The sequence below is a fragment of the Rhinopithecus roxellana genome, chromosome 13, assembly GCF_007565055.1.
Source record: "Rhinopithecus roxellana isolate Shanxi Qingling chromosome 13, ASM756505v1, whole genome shotgun sequence".
Classification (NCBI taxonomy): Eukaryota; Metazoa; Chordata; class Mammalia; order Primates; family Cercopithecidae; genus Rhinopithecus; species Rhinopithecus roxellana.
Genome location: NC_044561.1, coordinates 119,294,346 through 119,310,681, shown reverse-complemented (window position 1 = coordinate 119,310,681; position 16,336 = coordinate 119,294,346). Strand labels below are relative to the sequence as shown.

Here is a 16,336-nt window from a genome sequence, read left to right as displayed (position 1 = left end):
CTTTGTCTGCTTGCTGCTGCAGCCTGAACCAGGCCAGATCTTTTGAGGTGGAGGCTGTCTGGCTCCACAGCATGACCTGCCCTGCCCTGCCTCTCTAAATCCGGTGATCTACCAGCAGGGCAGACCCTTGCTGCAGAGGCCTGGCAATGAGAGAGGCGGCTGAACCAGTGAGAGCCCCAGCAAGCACCTTCATACCTGCCTCCTCCCTGGGCCCTAGGGAGCATGCGCTCTGTGCCTACAGGTCCCCTGAGGCTGCTCTCCTGATCCTCGACTGTGAGGCACACCCAGCTGTCTGCTCATTGTGGGGATCCAAGGCCAGCGAGAGTCTGGCTTTTGGGTTGGGGACAGGCACAGCTCCCAGTCCTCTAATCCCCAGGGGTATCCATGCAGGCCCTGCTGGGGGAGTTTGGAGCTAGGGGATGCAGGGCCTTGGACTCTTCGGACCTGCTGAGCCCAGGCAGAGGCCACCAGGGACCCAGCTGTGTGGGAGCCCCAGCTGGGGAGTGAAGGTCCAGGGACCATGAGAAGGAGCTGCTGGAGGGAGGGGAGTGTGGTCCCAGAAGTAGCTCCAGCTGCCTCAGCCTTCTCTGCCCTCAAGACCCTCACACATTCTTGGGGGGGTTTCTGTATTTCCTTTTACAAATGAAACAAGGTGGCAACAGGATGGGGGCGGGGTTGGGAAGGCATCAGGACCTATATACATGGGACTTGGAGGGAGTCTGAGGTGAGGAGTTGGGGACAGGCAGGGAGGGGAGCCCTGGCAGAACCATAATCTTCCTATGTCAGTGGCAGCGGGGTCCCTCTCAGGGCCCAGGGGCCTGAGTCCCAGCAGTCCAGACCAGCACCCCTGGGGCTCCTCCTCCCCGCAGGGTATGTTAAGTGGGGTGAGGCTCGCGGCTAGAGCCCTGCTCACGGCCCGAGTCCCGGTCCTTGGCATCCGAGGAGGACGATGAGGAAGAACCAGAGCTGTGGCTGCGGCCTGACTGCCGGTAGGCAGCGCTCAGCTCCTGCAGCCGTTCAGGCGTTGGCACCCACTTGGCAAAGCCAGGGTCGTTCTGTAGGAAGAGCACGGCCGTGTTGTGGACGGCCTTGTAGTGCATTTCCTCCCTGCGGGCAAAGGCAATGGCTCAGGGTGGGGCTGGGCCTGGCCTGGCCAGCCTAGCCCCCGTCCCCTGCCCTCCCTGGCACCCACTTCTTGCAGATGTGCTGGGAGCCACTGCGGTACTCGTGCTCAAAGGCAGGCAGGATCAACTGGTGGCGTTTGAAGCGGCTCTGCTCCATGCGGGTGAGCGCTGGTGTGGGGGGTTCCCGCCACTCTGGGATGAACACGATGAAGGACAGGGGCTCCGGTGAGCTCTCAAGCAGTTTCTGTGGAAGGGGACACAGGGTGGATGTCAGGGGCTGCCTCCCAGGTGGCTGGCAGTCCTGCCCTGTTGCCCACCCCTCACCCTGGCAGTGCACCCACCTCAAAGTGAGAGACCATAGCATCCATGAGCTCCTCGCAGAAGGGAGGGTTGGCCTCAAATGAACCACTCAGTGGAGCAAAGTCTAGGCAGGGCCTGGGGACAGGAGTGAGCATTTTAAGTCCCATCAGGACCCAGACCCTCAACCAGAAACAGGTGCCACCCTCAATCCTAGGCAGCCACACTGAAGAGATGGCCTGTCCAGAAGCCAGCATTCACCCTAATTCACTGGGGGCACAAGGCATAACCGTCTCCACTGAATGAAGACAGTGAATGAGGCTCAGGCTGGGATGCCCATGTTCACCAAGCTGGCATTCAAATCCAGTTCTGAGCCCACCACCACCACCACAGCAGAAGCTGCACCCAGGATCCCCAGCTGCTGAGCTCTGGACCTCTGGAGGTCCTGGCCATTCTTCCTTCTGGAGACAGCATTACGATCTCTCATCTGTGCTCACCCCTACCCCTAGTTTGTAAGGCCTCTGAGGTCTGTGGCCCCACTTCTCACTCCTCTCAGGGCCCGGGACCACGTGTTCCTATTCCATCCTGAGCTGACTCACTGAGAAACCCAGAGGCCAGCTAGTGGTGTCACATGCCTGCCCACAGAGCCAGAAAAGCTCAGACTCCCAGAAGTTAAGCAACATGTCCAAGATCACATAGCGGGTAAAAGGTGGAGGCAGGGACTCCACCCAAGCCTGCCTGACACTACAGCCCAGGAAGCAGCCAGCAGAGGTGGGCCCTGTGCTCTGGAGGACCACTTCCCTGGCCTGGGTAGAGGGCAGCCCTTGGCCCTCACCCGCGGGAGCCAAAGTAGCCGTCTGTGTCGGGGAAGGCAGAACAGTACTGGCGGAAGTAACAGTTGAGGGGTGAGGCGAAGCACTCGAAGCTGACGCCGAAGAGTCGGTGGAGGGCCTCAAAGACGTGCACAGGCAGTGACCCCTGCAGGCCAGTCCCCTCATAGAGGCCCACGCCGAACATCATCTGCGGAGTGGCCACAGTCAGCGCCTGGGGCTCGCCCTCCCTGTTCCCTCCTGGGGAGCCCTCCCTATTGCCCCAGGCCTGTACCTGGTACCGTCGGAGAAGACACCAGACCCGGGGCAGGAACCTCTCAAAGGCAGAGTCATCAATGCAACTGTAGCGGTAAAGGAGCCACTGTGGGGTGGGACAGAAAGGAGTAGCCTTCAGCAGTGCTCCCTTATGTCCTCATCATTGGCCTCCTGCTGGGGACTCTGCTCAGGAAAGATCCCAGGCCCTGACTCGTGCCAGCAGCTAGGGACTTTCTCCCCGCAGCTCTTACCAGCTTGCTGAAGTAGTTGCGGCTGACCTTGACCATCTCTCCCTTATACCGGATGCAGACCACGTTGTTCTCCATGTGCATCTCCACGCTAGGCATGGGGGGTGCAGACACAGCCAGCCGGACTGGATAGCAGTACACTAGGCGGGGCTCCACCTCAGGGGCCTCCACCTCCTCTGTGGGCAGGGAGAGCAGTGAGGGACCATACTCATTCTCACGCTGCAGCCACTGGACCACATGCTTTGTACTGAGAGGGAAGTCCCATTCCACACATCAGTATACTGTGGTCCAGTTCAGTAGAAAGGGAATGAAAGCCATAAAAAGAAACCAGGCAATTGGCTGGGGCAGAAACAGGTGTCAACACGCTCAGTACCGAAGCAGGTCCCCGTATGCCATGCCTTGGGTTGGTAGGCAAGAAGGCTCAGGCCTATGGGTCCTGCTGCTGGGCAGAAGTACAAGAAATGCATCGCCATCATCGTAATAGTGACGATTCCTTATCTGGCGATCTTTTTGGGCCACACGGTTTACCTGAGTTACCTGTGAGTACTCACACGATCCTACCACCAGGTGCTATACTTCAGTCTGGGGAAAGTGAGGCTTGCAGAGAATGGATGTAAATTCAGGTACACCTAACTACGACTCCCACTCTATCTTTCACCACCACCATCTGGCTCTCCCTTTATCACTTCTCCCTGTTTCCCAGAGAAGTACAGCCAAAGGACACAGCAGGTTCTGCCCCAAACCAGTCCCTGGCCTTGAGGCTCAGCCTCGCTTGTCCCTTCCATCAGGGTATAGACCTGATGGCATCACAGCTGGCTCCTCCTCCACCTTTCCCCTACCTGAGATGTTGTTTTCCTTAAGGATGGCAAGGTGCTTCTCTCGGATCCGTTTGACGTACTCCAGGGAGATGTGGTAGATCTTACTGCAGATGCCTTCCACGGAGTCCTTGGCTGCAGCCGAGACATGGGGGCCACACTGCCTCCGCAGGTGCTCCAGGCGATCCTAGAGGAGATATTCTGGATCAGGGCGCTAGTGGAGGCCAAAGGGGCTCAGCTGGGCTGGCAGATAACCGCAGGGCTGTTGGAGTCCAGCAGTCCTTGTTTTGAAACCAGTCTGCTACTGACTAGCTGTGTCACTTGGACATATCCCCTGGCTTCTCTGAATCATTCCTCAAGTGCCAAGGGGACACGACCTAACAGGGCAGTTTGAATATTACATGTAATCATTTCCCTTAAGGGCTTACCAAGTGCCTGGCATACAGTAAGTGTACAATAAATGCCAGTAGCTTTTCTTGGGGTTACACTGCTAGATCCCACGGTAATTACTGGAGAAACAGACAAACCAGCATGGTCCCAGCTTACGGTGTTTGCAGTCTATTGGGGAAAGACACAATTACAAAAGTGTTTGGTTGCTGCAGACTTGAGATTTGAGCTTTTAGCTACTTGCAAAGATGACTGTTGGGATTTGTAATTTTGCTGAATCACGTGTAAAACTGAAGAGTGAGAATGAGTCACTCTGGCTAGTGAGTACACCTACCTTTGTCACTCTCTACGTGTCAAGTACACAGTTACTATCGTGAAGTGCGAAACCTTGTCTCTTGTGAAATATGGTCCTGAAAAGAAAGCCCATTGCTAGTGCTGGTGGATAAGTTTAAGAAGTGATAGGTTTTGGCCAGAAAACAGAATTGTTTTGGACACATTAAGAGTAGGGAATTGAATCTGATGGTAGCTCTTAACTATGATATGAATACACACACCCAAGAAAAAGCAGGCTGTCAATTTGTTTCCAAAAATCTACTCAAGGGAGATGCGGAACATTCATTAGGCTGAAAGGCAGCTACCTGTGGTGTGTGGCCAAGCATAAGACTCCATTAAGATTGTTAATGGAAATGTTCTGTGGGGGAAAGCCAGGAACCTAGAGAAACATCTCCACAATCATGAGTTTGGGGACTGACGAACGTCAAACATCTGCCATATTCCACAAGAATAGGCCGCTGGGGGAGGCCTTGCCCAGCCTGGACAGGCAGAATAGGCTTCCTAGAGGAAGTGGCCACAGAGCCCTAAAACTGGCCTTCTCACCCGGGGACCCACTCACCATGTAGTCCTCCTTGGAGGCTGAGTGGTCCTTCCGAAGCCAGCTAAAGGTGTCTTCCACATTCCATTTGACCACCTTCCTACTGTCTGGGGATGCACTCCTGCCAGTCAAGGGGAGGGTAGAAGAAAGGAATGGCTCAGCTCCACCCTCTTCATCCCACTTCCATGGGCTCCCTGGGCATCAACCCCTAGCTTCCATCGCAGCCCTTGTTCTGCCTTTGGGCGCTGGCCCCACTTCTGCCACCAAGAGCAATGATAGCCCTGCATGAGACCGGGAAAGATGGCCTATGACCTCCCACTTTGATCACAGACCCATCTTGCCTGGGGCCGGAGAGAGAGGCAAACCTGGACTCGATGAGCCGCCTGGCGGCCTCCGCATATTTAAAGAGCAGGCGCTTGGCTTCCTCCCGGAACTTGATTCGGGATAACCTGCGTTAGACAGTGGGCAGAGTTAGAGCCCTTCTATATATGACTGGGCACAGAAACCAAATGGCCCAGGGTCATCCCCAGCTGTGGGGCTGTACCTGATGGGAATGTCATTCATGATTTCACGAAACATGGAAGGTGACACGACTGGTTCACAGTTGCTGGGCAACAGGGGGTCAGATCCTTTGTCTACCACCTTGCGCTCCAGCATCCAGCGGTTGAAAGACTCCCGTGGAGGCTCAATGCCTGCAGGACAGGAGAGCTGCTGAAGGCCTGGATTTAATCAAGCAGTCCCACTTGGAGCTTGGTACATATAGGAAGCACCACATTCAGCAGTAAGCAAGACACAGTCCCACTTCAGAAGCTTCTAGGCTGCATTTTCCAAAATATTTTCTAAGAATCACTAGTTTTATAGTGTTAGTAAGTATCTAGCCAGGTGTAGTGGCTCACACCTGTAATCTCAGCACTTTGGAAGGCTAAGGTGGAAGGATCGCTTGAGCCCAGGAGTTCAAGACCAGCCTGGGCAACACAGTAAGATCCTGTGTTGCTAAAAAAAAAAAATTACGCTGGGTGTCCCAGCTACTCGGGAGGCTGAGGCAGGAGGATCGCTTGAACCCGGGGACTGAAGCTGCAGGGAGCTGCAGTCGCGCCATTGCACTCCAACCTGGGTGACAGAGCAAGACCTTGTCTCAAAAGAAAAGAATAAAAAGGCCGGGTGCAGTGGCTCACGCCTGTAATCCCAGCACTTTGGGAGGCCGAGGTGGGTGGATCACCTGAGGTCAGGAGTTCGAGACCAGCCTGGCCAACATGGAAGAAACCCGTCTCTACTAAAAATACAAAAATTAGCTGGGCATGGTGGCATGTGCCTGCATTCCCAGCTACTCAGGAGGCTGAGGCAGGAGAATCGCTTGAACCCGGGAGGCAGAGGTTGCAGTGAGCCGAGATCGTGCCATTGCACTCCAGTCTGGGCAACAGTGAAACTCCATCTTAGAAAAAGAAAAAAAAGTATTACATAATATTAAAAAAACCGGGGGGGGGAGAGGCCAGAGGATTCTATCTTTGAGCAAAGTTAAATAGGTTTATTACTAATCATAAAAATTAAAAACTAGGCCACGCATAGTGGCTCACATCTGTAATCCCAGCACTGTGGGAGGCCAAGGCAAGCAGTAGGCTTGAGCCCAGGAGTACAAAACCAGCCTGGGCAACATAGCAAGATCCTGTCTCTTAAAAAAAAAAAAAAGGCCGGGCGCGGTGGCTCAAGCCTGTAATCCCAGCACTTTGGGAGGCCGAGACGGGTGGATCACGAGGTCAGGAGATCGAGACCATCCTGGCTAACACGGTGAAACCCCGTCTCTACTAAAAATACAAAAACTAGCCGGGCGAGGTGGCAGGCGCCTGTAGTCCCAGCTACTCAGGAGGCTGAGGCAGGAGAATGGCGTAAACCCGGGAGGCGGAGCTTGCAGTGAGCTGAGATCTGGCCACTGTACTCCAGTCCGGGCGACAGAGCGAGACTCCGCCTCAAAAAAAAAAAAAAAAAAAAAAAAAAAAAATTGGCCAGGTGTGGTGGCTCATGCCTGTAATCCCAGTACTTTGGGAGGCGGAAGCGGGTGGATCATGAGGTCAGGAGTTCAAGACCAGCCTGGCCAACACCGTGACACCCCGTCTCTACTAAAAATACAAAAATCAGCTGGGCATGGTGGTGTGCGCCTGTAATCCCACTACTCGGGAGGCTGAGGCAGGAGAATTGCTTGAACCGGGACCTGGGAGGCGGATGACGCAGTGAGCAGAGATGGTGCCATTGCACTCCAGCATGGGCTACAGAGCGAGACTCCGTCTCAAAAAAAAAAAATTTAAAAATTAAAAACTACAGTTTCTTTAATACTTATCCATTTTACTTAATTCTTGTCATAGAATCCTAAGGTATAGGTACTCTTTGTTTTTTTGGTTTTTTTGAAACAGGGTCTTGCTCTGTCACTCAGGCTGGAGTGCATTGGCGTGATCATGGGCTCACCACTGGGCCCCACTTCGCCATTCCCAAGCTGGCCTGGTCAAGCCTGGCTCTTGCTAAAGGTGGGTGGAAATAAAGGAGGCCGCAGCCCAGAGGCAGGTACCCTCTCGCTGCTGGCACAGCTCCCGGTAGTGCTGCCGAAGCTTCAAGATGAGCTGAGAGCGGAGCAGCTCCACTTCAGGGTGCGGGGGCAGCACCTCTGAAGGCCCCCGGTGCTTGATGACAGCATTGGTCTGGATGTCCAGGTCCCAGTAGACCCTTGGGGCACAGAGAGGAGTGATGAGGATGGCCTGGCCACCCACACCACACCCCACAGTCCCAGACAGGCTGACGCTAGCAATGGGTGCCCCTAAGCCAATCAGCGGGGACTCACTCAGTGGGTCGCAGGAGAGCTGCCTGCTGTTTATCTTCAGGGGACGTACCCCATATCTTCAGTGTTGGGGTTCCTGGGACACTGGGGGAGCTGGGCACCGACTGGCCTGTGGGTGTCACTGGGATTTCAATCTGTAGTGAAAGTCACAAAGGTGTCAAGTCAGGAGATTCACCAGAGAGGTTCCATCCAATACAGTGCACACCTGGTGAACTGTGTCCCGGGCCCCCCTCCTGGCTGGCCTGCCGATGCCTAGCCCCTGCAGGGAGCCTGCGGGCTGCCCATCTGAGCTGGCTGCTCGGCAGCCGGTTCCTGGCCGCAGACACTCACCTTGGGCTTCTTCACACCATTGCCGCTTGGCTGCTCTTCCGAGAGCTGCCGCTTTCTGGGCTTGTTCTCAGCCGGGGGGGTTTCCACCAAGCTTGAGTCTTGGGGCAGTGGGGTCGCATTCAGCCCCAAAGGGTCCGACTGGTGGAGGGAGACCAGCAGAGTTGCAACCAGGGCCAGCGGCTTAGGAACCCCAGGACTTTGAATCCTCAGGCCCTCCCACCCCTGCTCCTACTCCTTAGAGAAGAGCAGAGGGGCTGGGATACAGGCAGAGAACACTGGGCTCCAGTCCTGCCTGCAACTTGCAACTGCGACAGGGTGTGTTACTTCCCTTCCAGTTCTCTTACCTTCAGAATGGCCATGCTAAGCCCTACATCACCACTGAGATTAAATGAGTCACTGAACATGACTTGCTTAACATGGCATCTGGCATGAGATCAGTACACATTACACATTGTTTTCCTCAAGAACAGAATGAAGGGAATAAAGGAAAAGCTCAAACACTGCTTATTGTTGTAAAAAGCAAAGCCCTGCAGATGGGACTCTTGGTAACACCCAGAGAACGCATGGCGGTGAGTAGTGCGGCCCTGAACTGACATCAGATGCACGTCCTGCTCTGCCTATTACTAACTGTGAGGTTTTGCGCCAGTGGTTCCCCATCTTTGAACCTCAGTGTCTTCACATGCAAAATGGAGATGCCAACTACCTTGACTGTGCCCAGTAAAGACATGCTGCCCCAGCTGAGGACCCAAAAGCCCATGTTCCCGCCAGACAGCCCATGCCTGTACTTCCCCTGTCGTACTGACATGTCAGATCCTAGAATGTTCTTTTCCTCCCCACACTCACTCGCTAACCCTCTCGCCTTAAACACTCATTCTCAGGGCTTTTTCCATCTCCTTGCCTTCCCCAGAGTAGGTCAGGATCCAGATGTACTGTAACACTTCCTCATACACGGACCACAACTGTCATCCTACTGTCTCCTAGCAGCCCATGGGTGCTCTGCGACCGTAGGGAGCAAGTCTGCCTTTTTCATTCCTGCCTTGCGGCATAGCACCCACCGCGCAGCAGCTGTGCAATCATCTGTTTACTTGTCAGTCTACCCCATTTGAGTGTAGGTTCCATGAGGGCAGAAACTGTGTGTGTCTTGCTTGTCATTGTATCTGCAGGTGCCAGCACAGGGCTGGGCACTGAACGGCTGGCTCCTCAGGGTACATTTGGGGAAGGCCCAGGTGCCAGAAGCCACTCTGAGACCCCCCACCCTAGGCTGGCACTCACAATCACATCGTGCTGCCCCAGCACGGGCATCTCCCACAGGGACTGGTTGGTGAATCGGTTGAAGTAGTAGGGACGATTCTCCCTCCGGCTCCAGCACTTCTCCCAGCCTGCATGGACCAGCTCCTCTGCAAACAGGCATGGGGCCCAGCCAGGGTCAGGGCTACTCCCAGGGTACCCTTCCTACCCCACCACCCCACTGCTGCTCCCCTCAGTACCTGGGAGGTCCTGCACCAGGCGGATTGGCTTTGGAGAACAGGGCTGGCTCTGATTGGAGGTACCCGGGGAGTGACTCAGCAGGGACGCTTCCTCCCGGGGGCTGCCGTGATTCTCATTGGCCATCTCCGCACCCACAAAGGACCTGCCACACAGAGGACCGAAGAGTGTCAGCTCCACCCCCTCACCCGCCAATTACAATCCACCCAGGGCCCCAGTGACCACCCACGGATGTGGAGAAATCCAATCAGGTCCTGTCCTGGAGAGCCAGCATGGTGCCACACAGCAACCCTGAGATCTAAGCTGCAATTCCAATTGTTCAATGGGTGCACTCCTGCTGCTTCCTCTGCCTAAAATGCCCCTCCCCCTCTTCTCTGCCTGGCTTGCTACTGTGTTCACATCCTCCAGGAAGCCTTCCTTGACTCTCCCCTCCCCAGGTCAGGTGGTCAGAGCTCCTCCTCAGGGCCGTGAACACCTCTGTCATAGCACTCAGATGGTCTGGTCTATCAGCTGGGTTTGTCTCCCCATTAAACTGTCAGAACTCCCAGGAATAGGAACTGGGTCCAATTCAGCTCTCTCCTGGGCTCAGGCATAGGACCTGGACCCAACAGAAGCACTATTGATTCTGCAAATATTTACAAAGCACCAAGAGCAGCAAACAAGATAGAACAAGATCTGCCCTTGAGAAGCGATTCCTACAAGAAGGAGTAGTAACAACTTTCAGGAGGAGATGGGATTTTACTGCTCCTATCCAGTAAAATCTAAAAGGCACAAAGCACACTAGGGAAAGGCATGGAATCTAATTGGTCACCTTATTTTACATTACATGGTAGGAAGCAGCTGTTGCTAAAATAACCAATGCAACTGAGAAGGACGATCTAAATGACTCCTTCATAATCCCCAGGTGAACATTTACTGTAAGTACCAGCAAGGAGGCCAGTTCCTTCAGATCTGTATTCCCTACTCTCCCACCAAAGCATGCCCAGTACGAGCCTCAGAAGCCAAAGTGCTTCTGGCCTGGGGCTGTCAGACAACTGGGAGCTAAGACAGACTTGATGATGCTAAATTTGTTTTCAGTAGGTCACACCTCCCAAAAGAAATCAAACTTTTACCCACAACAAGACCACAAAGGCAGGCTTAAACATCAGTTATCTTTTCATGCTGAAATTTTATCAACTCATTGTGGTCACACTGATTATCTCATGCTGATCAGAAGCTCTGGTTGGTTGTTGACGACATCAGAGGAATCATTGGGACACTGATTTTATTGTACACTCCGTCATAGACTTCTTCATTAATTTAGAAAGGGAAAAGTGAATGGTTACTCCATCGGTACAGTTTGGCAGATAAAAATGCAGGGAGCAACAGGACATTAATGTACAACAAAAAGGGCTTTGATAACAAAAAGGCTGAGAACCACTGACCAAGGTATGAAAAAAACGAAGCTGCCTGGATTGATTCTCTGGGCAGGAAGAATTCCTGGTGCCTTGGGGGCTGAGCCCACAGGTTTCAAGACTGAATGAAGTCCCCCTTTCTCTCACCCTCTGGGGTCTGCAATGCTAGCATGAGAGGCTTTTCTTCTCCAGCCGGATGGACCCCCACAGGGTCCCACAGAGGCGAGGAAAGGCCTGCAGGAAGACTCAGCACAGACAGATGGGCTGGTCAGCAGTGAAGTGGATGGGGGCCCAGGGGATTCCTTGCATCAGCAGCTGGAAAGCAAATAGGAAAATAGACAGTCACAGACCTGTGGGATGCTGCAGGGTGGGGACAAGAGGGGCAAAAACAAAGAGCAAGCTGGGGGCCTCCAGGGCAGGATATATCGGGAGAGGGGATGAGGGAATACAGGAGATGAAAATGATACCTCTTAAGCTTTCTCACCAACAGGTTTGCTTTCATGGGCACGCGACCTGCGCGACTGCACAGGGACCCACATTCAGGAAAGCCCTGAGCTTGGTTTCAGGCTCTGCTATCACTGTCTTAAAATTTTTAATAACTTTTTAACAAGGAGCTCACATTTTCATTTTGCACACTGGGCCCCACAAACTCTGTAGCCAGTCCTGCCAACTTAAGTACCCTTAGGCTGGGCACGGTGGCTTCAGCAACTTGGCCGGGGTGGAAGGATTTCTTGAGGTTAGGGGTTCAAAACCAGCCTTGGCAACATAGTGAGACTCCCACAGCTCTACAACAAATAAAACTTTTTGTTTGGTTTTGAGACAGTCTCACTCTGTTGTCCAGGATGGAGTACACTGCATGATCTCGACTCACTGCAACCTCCACCTCCTGGGTTCAAGCGAGTCTCCTGTGTCAGCCTCTCGAATAGCTGGGATTACAGGCATGAGCCACACCTGGCTAAATTTTTTGTATTTTTAGTAGAGATGGGGGATTCATCATGTTGGCCAGGCTGGTCTCGAACTCCTGCCCTCAAGAGATCCACCCACCTGGGCCTCCCAAAGTGCTGGGATTACAGGTGTGACCCATTGCGCCAGGCCCAAATTTTTAAAAAAAATGCATTTGCAGTCCCAGCTACTCAGGAGGCTGAGGTGGAAGGGTCACTTGAGCCCAGCAGTTCGAGGCTGCAGTGAAGTATGATCATGCCACTGTGCTCCAGCCTGGGTGACAGGGCAAGATCTCATCTCTTTTATTTTCATTTTTTTTTTTTAGTGCATCTTTTTTTTTTTGAGACAGTTTCACTCTTGTTGCCCAGGCTGAAGCGCAATGGCGCGATCTTGGCTCACCACAACCTCTACCTCCCAGGTTCAAGCGATTCGCCTGCCTCAGCCTCCCGAGTAGCTGGGATTACAGGCATGCACCACCACGCCCAGCTAATTTTGTATTTTTAGTAGAGACGGGGTTTCTCCGTGTGGGTCAGGCTGGTCTCAAACTCCCGACCTTAGGTGATCCGCCCACCTTGGCCTCCCAAAGTGCTGGGATTACAGGCGTGAGCCACCGCGCCCGGGCAAGACCTCGTCTCTTAAAAAATAAAATACCCGTCCGGGCGCGGTGGCTCAAGCCTGTAATCCCAGCACTTTGGGAGGCCGAGACGGGCGGATCACGAGGTCAGGAGATCGAGACCATCCTGGCTAACACGGTGAAACCCCGTCTCTACTAAAAATACAAAAACTAGCCGGGCGAGGTGGCAGGCGCCTGTAGTCCCAGCTACTCGGGAGGCTGAGGCAGGAGAATGGCGTAAACCCGGGAGGCGGAGCTTGCAGTGAGCTGAGATCTGGCCACTGCACTCCAGTCCGGGCGACAGAGCGAGACTCCGCCTCAAAAAAAATAAATAAATAAATAAAATAAAATAAAACAAAATACCCTTAGACCAGAGAAAAATCAACAAACATACGTATCACTGATCTGAGGGACATAATCCCAAGCCTCCCACAGCAAATGAAAGGACGCGCTCTGAACGTCTTGCAAAAATAAAAACATGCAAACGCCTTATATGACACATCTTGTTCGCCTTTATTGAAAAACGTTTTTCCCAAGAAACATCCTGTGATATTGATGTACTGGGTAGATGAACTTCGCAGAATACGCACAAGCGGCACAGCTTAGTGTGAGGCTAAATGGGGACACTGCAGTATTTCCAAAGCCAGCTGTGCATCAGAATCATCTCGGAGTTTGTAAAAAAAAAAAAAAAAAAAAATTAAGACGCCTGTGCCTCACTGAGCATCTCAGGAGCCAGAAATACGGAGGGGAGGCACACAAAAATTTGTATTTTTAAAACGCACCCTGAGTGACTAGGAGACAGGATGACTCATTTTTTCACACTATTTGAAAAAATTTAGCCATTTTTTGCGATTAAAACCATTTTTAATTCCCTATGTGACTTGAGTGCAGGTCTGTGGCCGGAAGTACCAGCCCTAGGGTTGGACAGACCCGGATTCGAGGCCCTTCTGCTTCCCGGCTTATAAACCGGAATCACTCGACCGTTATGTGTAGAGTCCAGCATTGTGCGCTCCCAGTAAGACATAACTGCTCTTAAGATAACATTTTTATTTATCCTGTGGCTTCCCGACCCCCACGCATACCGCAGTTTGAAAATCACCGCTACTCAAGGATAAACAACTGTATCTGCGCAACCAGAGGAACCCACCAGAAGCCAGAGTCCGAATCCGGGATTGGAGGCAGGTGGGGCGGAACCATCTCCGCAATACACCAATCAGAATTCTCCGGCCCAGTAGGGAGGAGTCAAAGGGCGAACAAAGTGCGCAGGCGCGAGGGCGAAACGCGGCAAACACCAGCGCGCGCGCGCGCGCGCGTACCTTCCCCTCCCCCCACCTCAGCGAGGGTGGGCTGTTTGGCGCGCGCGCGCGCCGGCCCATCTCCCGGGCTCCGCCCCCCGCCCCGCCGCGCGCTCCCGCCCCCGGGCTGAGGCGACTCAGAGTCGGAGCCCGACACAAAGGCGGTGGCGGCGGCAGCAGCGGAGGGGCCCTAGAGGCCGCTCCACTCGGGCTCTTCGGGCCCACCTCCCTCACTTCGGCCACCGGCGCGGCTGCCCACCCGCGGGTCTAAGATGGCGGCGGCAACAGAGATGGGGCAAGAGGCAGCCCCGAGCAGAAAGCGCCGGAGGGGCCGCCGCCGCCCAGCTTCGGATCCCCAGACCCTGGCGCGGCTCGCTGCTGGACCATGGCTTCCTGGGACTCTTACCTGCCCGGAGCGGACTCGAGGGGACGCGGCTACACGTTCTGCTCGACCGCCCGTTTTGCCGCCTCCGCCTCGCCCTCCCCAGCGCCGCTGCCGCCATCTTGTGTCCCGGGCCGGGACTCCGCGCTGCGCATGCGCTGGTACCGCCTCTGAGGGACCTCGCCACGGCCGTGCCGCCATCTTGAGTGTGGCAGAATCGGCTGACTCCTCGCACACACCTTGCTTTCGTCCCCCTCCTCTTCTTCCCATCCGTCCCTGCTGTGTCTTGTGGCGCTGAGGATGGGGAGAGAGCTTTGTAGGCCTGCGGGTGGACTGAGGAAGGAATGAATTCATTGGCACGCCCTCGCCTCAGTTTCCCCCGCGAGCTCACAACGCAGGGGCCGGATGTGGGCGGTGGGCGGTGTGCGGCGGGGTCTTACTGAGCGTGCGCACTAGGGGGCGTGGGGCTGTCTTAGAACCAGCTGGGGTCTCGGGCTGGGCCCCCGGCCTAGGGGAGGAGTCCTAGTGACGCAGGCTCCGGACGTAGCGGGGACCTGGGTCTTGGCACCCGCGCGGCTCTGCCGCTTCCGGCCAGTCTCCTTCCTTCTCTGGGCGTTTGTGTTGCATGCTGTCGGAATGTTGTGCGGCCCTGCCCCATGCCTGGGCTACATACACATCAAACTCAGGCTGTAAATGCTCTTGAGTAGAAGCAACTTAAACCAGCCTTGGGGGGCAAGTAATAGAGATGGCTTTCGGCAAAATTGGGAAATCAACTAAATGCATCGTAGGGCCTTTCCAACATTGACGTCTGTGGCCGTTAGTTGCAGTTCAAAGCCTCACTGAGCCCTCAAACCTGCTACAGAGGGTAGCCTGGCAGGGAACTGGCAGCTGTGAGGTGCTCCTCGTCCCGCTCCCTGCAGGATTCTTTTTGGTAGGGGCCTGCTGGCGTCAGAATGGTAGCTCCACCCATCTCCGGCCTCCCCAGTAGGCAGCCCTTCCAGTGCTAGCTTGAGAGGACAAGCTTGCCACCTGCTGTCAGACCGGCGCTTGTGTGAAGCCAGGGGCTGGCTGTAGGTGCCCCGGCTGGGCAGCCTCTGGGATGTCCATGGTCCCGGCTGCACGCCAGCGTGGGGGCAGGCAGGGTGAGGCTCAACAAAAACGGAGGCACTGGTATGAGTAGTAATTGAGAGCAAGGGTTCAGATCCTCATCTGGTTTCAATCTCTGCTCTTCCACCCAAAATGTGTGGCCTTGAAGGAGTTAACCAATTTAAATTTTAGTTTCCTCAGTGGAAGATAATAAATCCGCCTACCTCATAAAAGTTTGGTGAGAATTAACTCAGGTGATGCATGTGAAGTCCTCAGCACAATACCTGTCTCTTCCTAAGTGATGAATCAGTGTTAGACGTGATCGTCTCACAGTGGTGTGAGCGTTGCTTTAAGTAGATTTGAGCCCTCCAGAAATAAGCAAGCCCTATATAGGAACGGCAGTTCCTGCCCTCGCAGAGCTTGCAGTTCAGATAAGAGGCCTGATGGGAAACCAGACTCCTGGGCCCTAAGTTCTGGAAGGGTGGGGTGGCAGTTTTGATTTATGCCTCCTGTGCTGGCATAATTACTAATACTGCCTCATTTCTCAGACGTACCCTGCTTTGGGCCGGGCGTGGTGGCTCACCCCCGTAATCCCAGCACTTGGAGAGGCCGAGGCAGGTGGATCACCTGAGGTCAGGAATTCACGACCAGCCTGGGCAACAGGGCAAAACCCTGTCTCTACTAAAAATACAAAATTAGCTGGGTGTGGTGGCGCATGCTTGTAATCCCAGCTACTCGGGAGGCTGAGGCAGGAGAATCACATGAACCAGGGAGGTGGAGGTTGCAGTGAGCCGAGATAACGCCACTGCACCCCAGTCTGGGCGACAGAGCGAGACTCCCGTCTCAAAAGTCTTGCTTTGGACAGTAAACTACACGGTCACTCTTGACGTACGGAATGCCCAGTTTTCCAAGCCCATGCCCCCCAGCTAGTCCGCGCTTTCACTAAAGTTTAAAAACCGTGTATGGCCGGGCGCGGTGGCTCAAGCCTGTAATCCCAGCACTTTGGGAGGCCGAGACGGGCGGATCACGAGGTCAGGAGATCGAGACCATTCCGGCTAACACGGTGAAACCCCGTCTCTACCAAAAAATACAAAAACACTAGCCGGGCGAGGTGGCTGGCGCCTGTAGTCCCAGCTACTCGGGAGGCTGAGGCAAGAG

At 54.4% G+C, this 16,336-nt stretch overlaps 2 protein-coding genes across 3 annotated transcripts; one reads left to right on the top strand and one right to left on the bottom strand.

Annotated features, from left to right (window-relative positions):
* Nucleotides 1-612: 612 nt before the first annotated feature.
* Nucleotides 613-14,247, bottom strand: PCIF1 (PDX1 C-terminal inhibiting factor 1). Of its 2 annotated transcripts, none has more exons than XM_010384193.2 (17): nucleotides 14,117-14,247; nucleotides 11,008-11,175; nucleotides 9,469-9,611; nucleotides 9,254-9,378; nucleotides 7,982-8,119; nucleotides 7,655-7,785; nucleotides 7,385-7,539; nucleotides 5,372-5,519; nucleotides 5,193-5,276; nucleotides 4,849-4,948; nucleotides 3,594-3,756; nucleotides 2,758-2,930; nucleotides 2,526-2,612; nucleotides 2,257-2,441; nucleotides 1,466-1,559; nucleotides 1,193-1,368; nucleotides 613-1,107 (listed from the first exon to the last, which is right to left on the bottom strand). In XM_010384193.2, the coding sequence occupies exons 3-17, from the start codon at nucleotides 9,590-9,592 to the stop codon at nucleotides 876-878; spliced, it is 2,115 nt and encodes a 704-aa protein (XP_010382495.1). In that variant the 5' UTR covers nucleotides 9,593-9,611; nucleotides 11,008-11,175; nucleotides 14,117-14,247; the 3' UTR covers nucleotides 613-875. The 2 variants fall into 2 exon arrangements, with proteins under 2 accessions (XP_010382495.1, XP_030770199.1); XM_030914339.1 differs by having other exon boundaries at nucleotides 876-1,107; nucleotides 10,891-11,175.
* LOC115892853 lies at nucleotides 12,984-15,411 on the top strand. The gene is made up of 2 exons (XM_030915353.1): nucleotides 12,984-13,022; nucleotides 13,651-15,411. The coding sequence occupies exons 1-2, from the start codon at nucleotides 12,984-12,986 to the stop codon at nucleotides 14,296-14,298; spliced, it is 687 nt and encodes a 228-aa protein (XP_030771213.1). The 3' UTR covers nucleotides 14,299-15,411.
* The last annotated feature ends 925 nt before the right edge of the window (nucleotides 15,412-16,336 follow it).